This window comes from Hordeum vulgare, chromosome 2H (assembly GCF_904849725.1).
Source record: "Hordeum vulgare subsp. vulgare chromosome 2H, MorexV3_pseudomolecules_assembly, whole genome shotgun sequence".
Lineage (NCBI taxonomy): Eukaryota > Viridiplantae > Streptophyta > Magnoliopsida > Poales > Poaceae > Hordeum > Hordeum vulgare.
This window is the reverse complement of record NC_058519.1, coordinates 637,898,241-637,909,664: the sequence shown is the minus strand read 5'-3', so window position 1 is coordinate 637,909,664 and position 11,424 is coordinate 637,898,241. Positions and strand designations below refer to the sequence as shown.

The following is an 11,424-nucleotide window of genomic DNA, read 5'->3' as shown; positions in this document are numbered from 1 at the left end:
TTTTACATTATTAAAATACACGATTAACATTTTTTAAAAGTTCTATTTTCTATGTCTACTTTGTTCCATACACATTATATATTTTTGTATATGTTTTCTTATACACCGGAAACATTTTCCTATGCACATTTAAAGTCTTTTAAATACACGATCAATATTTTTCAAAATAAAAGAAAAATATATTATTTATTGTCCATACGCATTGTACACTTTTTTGTCTACAAATTTAACATTTCTTTAATCCATGATTAACACGTGTGCAAAGTTTATCGAAATAAAGACAAAAGAGAAAAAAAAAGTGTGAAATAGAAGAACAAAAAGGTTTGTACACTTTTTTATTTCTCATACGCATTGTACATTTTTTTTTTGTATATGTGGAAACTTTTGTGTCTACAAATTTGACATTTCTTTAATCCATGATTAACATGTGTGCAAAGTTTATCGAAATAAAGGCAAAAGAGAAAAAATAGAAAAAGTGTGAAATAGAATAAAGGGTTGTAGTCAGGATCAAACTTGGGTCTCCTGGGTGGAGCAGGGTGCACCCAACCGCTTGGCCTAACCTGTTGTTGTGATAAAATACGGGAACATCAGCCTTTAGAATGAGAAACAAAGAGCCGAATCGGAGTTCAAAAACGAATCGTTTTTGTCACTTACGGGTGGCGTTGGTGGGTAATTTTGGCGAACTTTAGGGGCAAATTTATTGACGTACCACAGAAGCAATATGTACTTTATTAGTAGGTATAGATATAGATATAGATATAGATATAGATAGTTGGAAAAACTAATTTAGTTTTCTTTCTTCAGCTATAATTACTAGTAACAGTGCACGTGCAACGCACGTGTAATCGAATAAGATTGTCAATCAGTTAATGTGGGATGAAAACAATAGACTGGAACCACATTGTATGACACATACATGTGCTCATTCTTGATCGAGGTAATTATTTTCTTTGAGCAAATACACAAGTAACATTCCAACATATAACACAATGACACTTGTATATTGCTGAAATTACAAACTTAGAAGTAGCATAACACATAAAACTTACATCTACACTGTCAGCAACATGTATATATGAACGTAGTATGTCCACATGAAAGAATATGCTAAGCCTAGCTAGAAATGAGATTGAGAAAGATAAAAAACATGAAACCCATGATAGGGTCAAGAGAATAGAAAAACATAGATGAACCAGTCGTGGTAGAAGAGTGTATTGCTACGGGATAATAAACTTGCACGTCGGTCATCATCATTGTTTGTCACCCTCTCATGGCCCTAACAACCCTTTCATTAGAGGCCATCATCCCATAAAATAGTCTTATACCTTCGTCCCTATACAATGTAACACTAAACCAAAACATGTGACTCAAACTTGAATTCCAGACATACATACTTATCATCATGAGAAAGAATAAAAAGTATATAGATATTCTTAAGAGATTGGATTTTTAGGTCCCCGGGGTTCGGACACCCACTTATCGTCGCCGTCCATACACAATGCCTAACATGACGGTCTGTGCCTTGTCCTGCAACGGTGACATGTTTTGCAGACTATGTAAACAATAAGAATGGGTCGAGTAGGTCAGTGCTTAATATACGCTGACAGTTTTTTCACCCGACGAACCCTAACAAACAAATAATAGGGCAAAACATCTTTAGCTATCTCTGCTAAACTTGGTTAATTTATTAATCGTGGTGAAAAGAAAAATGGAGTAGAAAACACGGTAACCAGACCATGCATCCATGGGAGGACGCGGGTGTATTTGCGTACAAAAATATCTTCACAGGGAAAAACAGAAACCACGCTCGTTTCAAAAAAAAAAACAGAAACCACGCTGATCAGATCAACCATGGGAAACGTTGTGTTCAAAAAAAAAACCATGGGAAACGTGTACTTTACAGCCTTGAAGTATTGGCTCAGTTGAACCAAGGAAGATTGCCTTGTTGAATCCCCCTCGCCCACGAGTGACTCAGGTGCGTCTCCCCTAAAGCGCACCGCCGGCCCATCCCCTCCTGCCTCGCGCCGCTGTCGAAGGATTCTGCTCGGCGAAGCTCGTGTGGTCGATTGTGGTGGCAAAGCGACTCCCCGCGACTCCCGTTGGGGCTGGGGCGTCCTATCTCGACGGGAACCGCCGGTGGCCTGAGCTTGCGCAACCCTTGATGTCTAGCGGCATGGTGGCGGGTCTCGGCAAGGGGATGTAGGTGGTGGCACTTCCTCCGCCGACCCAGACCCGGGGACACAGGAGGTGCGTTCCACTCCTCCTATCGTGGTTAGGTGGTCGTGATGTGGATGGTTGTTGCCTTGTTGGTGCGTAGGGGCATGGATGCTGGGGCGATGGTTCTGGATGGTGGGTTCACGGTTGGCTTTTCGACAGACTCTGTGGTGGCGGCGATGGCTTTACCTCTTAGTCATGTGGATGGCATGTGGTGTAGTGACGGTAAGTTAAGTTGTGTTCTGCTCTAGCAGTGCCCAAATCTGGTGTGGATGGGTTAGCCGTCATTGCGGTGGTGATTGGGACTACTCCCGATGGTGTAGGTGAGTTTTTGAGCAAAAGCTTCGTGTCCCTAGCGCTTGTGATGGGGGCACCGTGATGACTGACCAGTATAGGGGATTACAACAGTCTTCGAGGGTAATATTTCATTTAAATTTATTAATTTGACTCAAGTTCTGTTAAATAATATTGATAAGCCTTAGCAGTTGAGTTATAAATTCAACCACACCTGAGAAATCACATTTTTGCTGCAATTTATTAGTAACGGGATAGTATGATAGTAGTGATAACATACTGACAGTAACAGTAGTAGCAGTAGTAACAAATTTGTAACAACTAGAGCAATAGCAACTTTAGCAAAGGCAATAGCAGAAAAGCATAGGCATGGAGTAGTCATGGGATGTTCAAATGGGATTGAATATGTAATGGTCACAACCTAGGACGGTATGAAACTAGCTCCAATTCATCCACCATATGCAGACATGTATTCTATATATACTCATACGTGCTTGCGATGAGAACGTGCATACCATATTTTATCCAACCCTCCCGTGGCAAGGGGTACTAATGGCAACAAAGGATAATCAAGGCGCTCCTTCTAATAAAGATTTGAAACAAAGCATTAACACATAATTAATACATAAAATTATAGTAATCCCCGTAGAGTATCTCAATTATTGTCACTTTGAGGTCTATGGTTCGGAACAATAATAGGTGCATACAACTTATAGGTAAGATCAAGAACGCACATATATTCACGAAAACATAATGGATTCAGATATGAAATTATCACATTTGGACCCTACTGACAAGCATTAAACATAATAAATTCATGGAAACAATAACCTTTGAAGATAATGCATAATGGAATCAAGAGCTAACAAATTAACAACGATTACATATGAAATCTCATCAATCCTATCTACCTCAAGTATGCATACAAGGAGATTACTCACATATGATTGTGAGCATCACGAAATTGTTGATGAATAAGAACTGGCGAGGACGGCAGTGGAAATTCCCTCTCTCCAAAGCCACAAAAAGACTCCCAATCAGGGCTTCCAACAAAGAACATGAGGTGGTGGAGGCTCCGCACCATAAAACACGATGAAACTTTCTCTCCATTTTTCTTGGGAGATGTGAATTTATAGCGTTGAAATTAGGTCGAAACGAGGTCCAAGGGCCCCGCAAGCCTAGGTGGCGCGATTAGGGCGCAATTTCTTCTGAGAACTTCGATTTCTGCACAAAAACAACGCCATGACAGTTCTGTTAAAAAACACTGGTCTTGGTTAGTTTCATTCAAATCATGCAAATTAGAGGTTCTTGGAGAAGTGTTTGGATAAGTAGATACACTAGAGATGTATCACACATGTGGGTGACGCATCCTTCCTGAGGACATCCTCGTGGGTATTGTTCTTCTGTCACGGCTCCGGGTGAAAATTTATGTGTGTTTGTTCGGACTTGACATCTATGACTCTTCGCGCCTTTACCCTCTTGGGGCGTCGTCGTGGAGCTCAGGCATCTTCGATCAGGCCTCGGGGTGGTGTTAGGTTTGTTCTAGGTTCATGTTGTATCTCTTGATCTTCTTTGTAAGGCGACCTTCCCTACAGATTGTATGTTTCATCATGTACTTTGATGTGTTATAAAGCGGACGAAAGCTTGTTTCGAGAAGTATTGGCTCAATTTAGTTTATGATCCATAATACTTCAAATCGAGTTAGAACATTCCAACTAGTGAGAAGAAGTGAAAAATATCATCCTACCTCCAACATAGTCTACCTAGGGCGACATGGGTGGTGTCCTAGCCTCGCCTCAGGCCTCTTTTCCCTCTCCATCGTCGGTGTCGTCACCGACGCGTAAAGCCCTGGCGACGGTAAGAGTTTGTGGGGCCATTCTCCTTCCCTTATCCTTCCTCCACACGTGTTCCTCGACTACTCTCGTGCATGGATCTCCAACGACACCCCCGTGCTACCTTCGATGACACCTTGAACATCTCCTCTGAGGATCCAATGAGAAGAGGCTAGATCTAGCCCTCTCTCAGTTGTGTCTTCATTAATGAGTTCATCTTGGGATCCCGTCACCATGTGTGAGTAATTCGATAAGGTAATGAGTTGAGTCGCCACCTTGCAACCCGATGTATTTATACAAGGGGTCGATGGAATGCCTGATTATTTGAAGACATGTATGTGCCCGATTGTAATGGAGTTGTCTCTTGTCTGTTTCTCTTTTTAAGGCCATGCAAGTAAGTAGGAACCGGTGATCGGTCAAGGAAAAAATAGGGAGCAATGTGGAACGCTAACCTGAACAACAATGAGAAAAGGGGTTAGTATTGTAGCGGAAAGCCAACGTTTGGGGACGAATGAGATGTAGTCATCAAACACCCGATGTTTTTGTATGAATATTTATTTTTAATAATCAAGGCAACCATGCAAGACGGTAACCCCATGGTTGGACAAGTGACTTTTGATGCAGGTCGCGCATCAGTTAAGATGCTGTTTGTATACATCTTCCACACCATTGCATCACAAGCACATCTTAACGGTTGTCTTTCACAGCACAAATTTATACCATCATAGTCCCAAGTATAAATATAAAGTTGTAAGAACAAGACCTCATACACATGCATGTTTTAATTATAGTGTTTACATGCCTAAGATTATTAAAGGTCCGGTTGAAAAACAAGGATTTAATTTTCTTGTTAGAACTGGTCACAGTCTTTGTTATAGTGTGCATCTTCTCGTGGATTCGATAACACGGAGCGACTTTTTGGAAAAAGGTAGGAAAGCTTTCTTCTATCTAAATCGTATCTTAAAGAGCATCAATCATCTTTTCTGATGCCGTTGCCGATGAGTCATTGTGCTAGTCACCCCGTTAGAGTTTTTAGAAATTCTTACGGCTAGAAACCTTGAAGACTTTGCTACTCCAACTAAGAACTTTATGTATGCATCAATTGCACAACCTAATATTGTTGTTGGTCAACATAAAATTAAGCCGTACTTAGTAACAATGGTTCAACTAGATCAATTTAAAGACTCTGCTTGGAAATATGCTTGGGAAGACTCTGCTTGACAAACATAAATTGAACCAACCGCTTTGAATTTGCATGTATTTCCTTTCTTTTTGAGAGGAAAAGCAAAAAAAAAAGGCTTATAGCTTTGCATGAAGGTAGAATAACTTCATGGATTGCTCGCTGTAGCAAACTTTTATCCAAATTTTGTCCTCTGCAAAAATTATGTAATTATGCTATTAGATAACAGGTTTTAAACAATAAGATCATGAACCACTAGTAATTATGTAATTTCGCCTAAGAAGTGAGCCTAGCTCACTTGGCTAGTGGAGTGGATGTACAACCTAGTCACCATTCAAGTCCTCACCAGCCTGAATTTGGGTTCTCATTATTTAAAAATAAATACTCTTTGTGAGGGCTTCCCTTGTCACTTTCCTTTAAAAAGAACACTAACGCTTGTGTGCGATCGCATGAAGGAGGCTATAATAAACTGCTCCAATCAGAGGATGGAAGAATGGTTATTTCTTCGTATGTTTTATATTGTTCTTATTCCCATGTCGGAAATTGTGCTTAATACAACTGCAGTAGGAACTATTCAAAGAAAATCAAATGTATGGAAATTTAAACTTGCTGGGTCCAGCCCAATGTAATTTGTGGTTTAATCATGAACAATGCATCTGATTTGTACTCCCTCCGTAAACTAATATAAGAGCGTTTAGATCACTAAAATAGTGATCTAAATACTTTTATATTAGTTTACAGAGGGAGTACGAGATATTACTATATGCATGCATTCAAACATCGTTGAAATGTTTATTTGATCCGCTAGGTGCCTAAACCCATCAAACTCTATGTTATCATTATGCAAAGGTGAGTGTGATAATAGCTTAGCTATTCAGGCAACTATTTCACTAACTAAAAATTGTCAACGGATTGCACACATCGTGGCATAGTAGGAGTATGTAATAAGGGGAACTCTACGCATTTGCCGGATGATTTCTAAAAATTATCCGTCACCTAGCCAGCCGTTGGATGCCCGAGCTAACAGTCGTTTGATCTAACACCAGCATCCCGCCGCATGGTCAGTCGTTATTTCCTGCAACAACCAGTCTATTGCGGAAACTAGACACTCTTCCTTGGTCCCTATAGAGCTGCGCCCCGCGTGAAGCCGTCGCCAGCCCGTCGTAAAATCAGCCCGCCGCCCACGTGCGGGAGCTAAACTACCGTCTTCGAGCAGATGGCATCGAGAAGCCTAGGTTAATTTCTAAAACATCATCTCCGTCGTGGAAATAATAGCCATGTTGTAGAAACAATTTCTGAAACAACAGTCGCGTTGCAGAAATAACTCCTGAAACAGACAGTCAGTGGATCGCCGTCAGATCTCGCAATCTATCGGTCGCCTGTGGTCCTTTATTTTTGCAACAAAGATCATGTTGCAGAAACATTTTGTAACATAGATCTTGGTAAAAAAAATACAACACAGATAATGTTACAAAAAAAATCGCAGCAAAGATCATGTTGTCGAAAGAGGAGCAGAGAACCAAGCGGTGGAGGAAAGCAAATTGTCCGAGCGAGAATAGAGTGGAGCGAGACGAGCCCCCGAAACATCCCTACTGTTATCCAGTATCAAGAATACCTGCCCTGAAACAACATGCCAGTTGCAGGAAACGAAAACGGCTTTGGGAGAGGATGTTGTGCAATTGTCTAATCAAATCGAACGGCTACGGAGATGGGGGACAGCCGCGCACGATTGGCCGGTGAAAGATAATCCTTTCCCATGTAATAATGGCACACCAGTGACGTACATCTTGCATCAATTTTTTTTAGAGCAAGCCTTCCGTCCTCTGGTCGGAGGCAAACTCCAGCAATTCGATCCTATCCTTAAATTTGACCTTGGCAGTTCATCCAATCCTCACATTTGACCTTAGCGGTTCATCCAGTCCAATCAGGCATTTTCCTAAAGAAAAAAAAGTGGAAGATGAATCCTAGAAGCAACGCCGAAAACGAGATCCTACGGCATCTCCGAGGAAAATAAAATAAAAGGATAAGAGATTCTACAGCGCATTACACCCGAGAAAGAGACCTTGTAGTCTTGCAAATACCCAGCCAGCCATGAAATAAGTGGAGCAGCAGCAATGGCTGGTTGGTCCACACGCATGCGGATTGTGGAGACGATTCCCTTCCCTTTCCGTGGAAAGGTGTCTATAAGTCTCCTGATTCCATAGCAAGCATGCAGCTCTACTACAAGTCTACAACGTGGAAAGGTGTCTCGGACTGGTGGTACACGAGCCATGGACGCCGCCACGGAGGGAACGGCCAGCGGCGGGCTCTTCCTGCTCCTGCTCCTCCTCGTCGCCGGTGTCGTCGCCGTCTTTGTTCGGCTGAGGCGGAGGCGGGGTGACGGGAGCAGCAGCGCGCCCAGCCCGCCGTCGCTCCCGCTGCTCGGCCACCTGCACCTGCTCAAGAAGCCGCTGCACCGCTCGCTGGCCGCGCTCGCCGGGCCGGCGCCGCTCCTGTCGCTGCGGCTGGGCGCGCGAAGGGCGCTGGTCGTGTCCACGCACGCGGCGGCCGAGGAGTGCTTCACCGCGCGCGATGCCGCGCTGGCAGGCCGGCCGCGGATGCTCGCCGGGGAGCTCCTTGGCTACGGGCGCACCACCATCGTCTGGGCCTCCCACGGGGCTCACTGGCGCGGCCTGCGCCGGTTCCTTGCCGTCGAGCTCTTCTCGGCTTCCCGCGTCGCCGCCATCGCCACCGACCGCCACGCCGAGGTCGCGTCCCTCGTCCAGAACCTGGTACTCGACGCCAGAACCGCGGGTGGGGGTGGGACTGTTACCCTACGGCCCCGGCTCTTCGAGCTGGTGCTTAACGTGATGATGCGCGCGCTCACCGCGCGCCGGCATGCCGGCGGCGTGGGCAGGATCCAGGAGATCATCGAGGAGTCGTTTGCCGTGACCGGCACTCCCAGCTTCGGGGACTTCTTCCCGGCGCTTCGCTGGGTCGACCGTCTCCGCGGCGTCGAGGCGGCGCTTGCAAGCCTGCAGGCAAGGCGTGACGCGTTCGTCACTGCCCTCATCGATGACCAACGCCGGATGCGCGACGCAGGTGGCCGAGAAGACATGGACAAGAAGGGCGTAATCGACGTGCTCCTGGAGCACCAACAAACCGATCCCGAATATTACAGCGACACCGTCGTCAAAGGCATCGTCTTGGTGAGTAGCTACCATATTTTGCAAACTGCATGCGTGCCCTTTTGGCAATCTGTGACAGCAACATGGTTGCCATGTCCATGCTGACTGACATTCAGGTACTGCTCACCGCCGGCACCGACACATCGGCGCTGACCACCGAGTGGGCGATGGCGCTGCTAATGACGCGCCCGGCGGCGATGGCTAAGGCGAGGGCCGAGATAGACGCCGTTGTTGGCATGGGCCGACTGGTCGATGAGTCGGACCTAGCCAACCTGCCTTACCTGCAGTGTGTCGTCAAGGAGACCCTTCGGCTCCAACCCGTCGCCCCGATCATCCCGGCACACGAGGCCATGGAGGACTGCGCGGTGGGTGGCTTCCGTGTCCAGCGTGGCACAATGATCCTCGTGAACGCATGGGCGATCCACCGGGACGCCAATGTCTGGGACGCGCCGGAGGAGTTCATGCCGGAGCGGTTCATGGACAAAGACACGGTCACCACGCCCATGCTGCCGTTCGGGCTTGGCCGGAGGCGATGCCCCGGGGAGGGCCTGGCGATGCGCCTTGTTGGCTTGACTCTGGCAACGCTCGTGCAGTGCTTTGAGTGGGACGTTGGTCAAGGCGACACCATCGACATGGCCGAAGGTGCTGGCCTGTCAATGCCAATGGCGACGCCGTTGGCGGCTGTCTGTCGGCCCCGGGAGTTTGTCCAGAGTGTGCTCTCTGCTTCCACATGAGGGACGGCACACAGGTGTCTAAAGGAAAAGGAACGAAAATCTGGACTATAATTGTTTAGCAGTGGTGCAGTGGTGCTGAATATTAGAGGTCTCATCCTCTTCTATGCTCATGCTTGGTAGCAAGGTCGTGGCGTTAGTAACAGCGCACTTGTGGATTTTTTTTATGATATGATTTCTGTTGTTTGGTTTTTTTTTTTGTTGCTCTGTTTTGCACGAGGGTTTCTCTCTACCTTATATTGTTTGGTTATGTAATACTGTTTATACAGCGATATGAAACCTACTTTCAGAAAGTAATGCAGAAGTTTATATTCTCTCCGTTCTTAAATATAATTCTTTTAGAGATTACACTACGAGAATGACGTTTTGGCTCTCGGCCTTTATGAAGGTCGAATTTTTCAAAAGAAAAACAAAATTCAAATTTTTGATTTCAAAATAATCTGAAAATAGTTGTGCAACTAAACAAGGGTCTGATCTCTGTGTGTGTAAAATTTCAGGTCAAAATACTTTGAATGCGACATGTACAAAAAAGATAAATATGTAAAAAAAAACAAATTCATGATCTCGAAGGATGAATAGTATCATGTGTTAAAAATCCCCACATTTGTCTTTTTTACACAGGCCTCATTTCAATGTATTTAGTCCTGAAAAATTACACACTTGTGTATTATACCTTCATCAATCTATGTAAAAGAATCAGATTTTTTTAAATGTTAAAATATGAATTTTCATGAAATATGAATTTTGCATTTGGAGGCCTCCATGAAGCTCGGCCTCCAAAACAATTTTCGTTACACTACGAACTACATATAGATCTATATAGACATACTTTAAAATATATGTTCATTTATTTTATTTTGTATATAGTCCATAGTAGAATCTTTAAAAAAGACTTACATTTAAGAACGAAGGAAGTATTTGAAACTTATGTGTAAAGGTTGAAACAAATGGAAGATTGCCCCAAGGAAGAGTTAGAGTGAATGTGGATCTCACTTGTCATTTATACACTGTGTATTCCAAAATTTACCTACAATTTTTCAAAGTCAAACTTTATCAACATTTTTGAAAAAATTATTGACATCTAGAATATTAAATCAGTACCATTATATTAACCATGAAACGTGTTTGAGGTATCTTCACGACAATATTCATCCAAGTGCGTTACTAAAATCAGTCACTAGCCTCGATAGGGTGGAGAGCGCGATCGGATGTTCATATGCGATCACATACGGGGATTTTACCTAGGTTCGGGTCCTCGTGCTCGAGGTAAACACTACTACTTTGCTTTAATTGATTGTGGAAAGAAAAACCTCGTGTGAGGTGATAGACTACAAGTGCACAAGATTTAGTTTGTCGCTTTTTCGAGGTAAAAATATGGATTCCACATGAAGCACGTGAAGTGATCTTTGTTCGATGTGGTGCGAGACAGGAGGTGTGAAGCGGACGCGTTGTGATATGGAGTTAAGGGTGTGGTCGCCTTTAAATAGCAGCTTTCGGTGTGATCAAGTGTCCGGATGCGTCAATGTGTGGCGTCCAAGTTGGTTTCTCAGCCAACGAGCCAAATTAATGGCGACATACAGACGAACATGCATTGAACAGGCATGAAAGATATTCGTCATGTCCTGTCCAGTAAATATCTCTCTAACATTGAACAAGCGTGGACACCCGGGATGCGGCACGGATGACGCTCCCGGTCGGCCCACCGCTTGAGTGCCGCCACCAGTGAGAGGTTGCGTTCGCTTTGGGCCGACGTCAAATGTGGAGTGGCCGCTCTACCGTGGTAAGAATGCGGGCGAGACGGGAAGGTTTTTGATGGGCCATGTTAGTCAGGAGCGGGCGTGACAGGAGACGCTCGCAAAGCCTCTCCCTATTTTGTCTTCGGTTTATGAGAAAAAACATGCTCGGACCCGCTTGCGGACAGATGCATGACCGTGGTGGATGGTAAGACACGTCCAGCGTACGCTCCGGATGGTTGCGAATGGTTTGAGGGTCGGCATTGGAGATGT

At 44.6% G+C, this 11,424-nt stretch overlaps 1 protein-coding gene across 1 annotated transcript; it reads left to right on the top strand.

Annotated features, from left to right (window-relative positions):
• Positions 1-7,720: 7,720 nt before the first annotated feature.
• Positions 7,721-9,742, top strand: LOC123428189 (cytochrome P450 81Q32-like). Its single transcript, XM_045112374.1, has 2 exons — positions 7,721-8,708; positions 8,804-9,742. Exons 1-2 carry the CDS (start codon positions 7,791-7,793, stop codon positions 9,419-9,421), a joined length of 1,536 nt encoding a protein of 511 aa, XP_044968309.1. The 5' UTR covers positions 7,721-7,790; the 3' UTR covers positions 9,422-9,742.
• Positions 9,743-11,424: the final 1,682 nt, after the last annotated feature.

Bases quoted from the DNA above. Each gene is read 5' to 3' on its own strand.
- LOC123428189 (XM_045112374.1), top strand. From the start codon at position 7,791: ATGGACGCCGCCACGGAGGGAACGGCCAGCGGCGGGCTCTTCCTGCTC. The intron at 8,709-8,803 runs GTGAGTAGCTAC...ACTGACATTCAG, and splicing joins TCGTCAAAGGCATCGTCTTG to GTACTGCTCACCGCCGGCAC.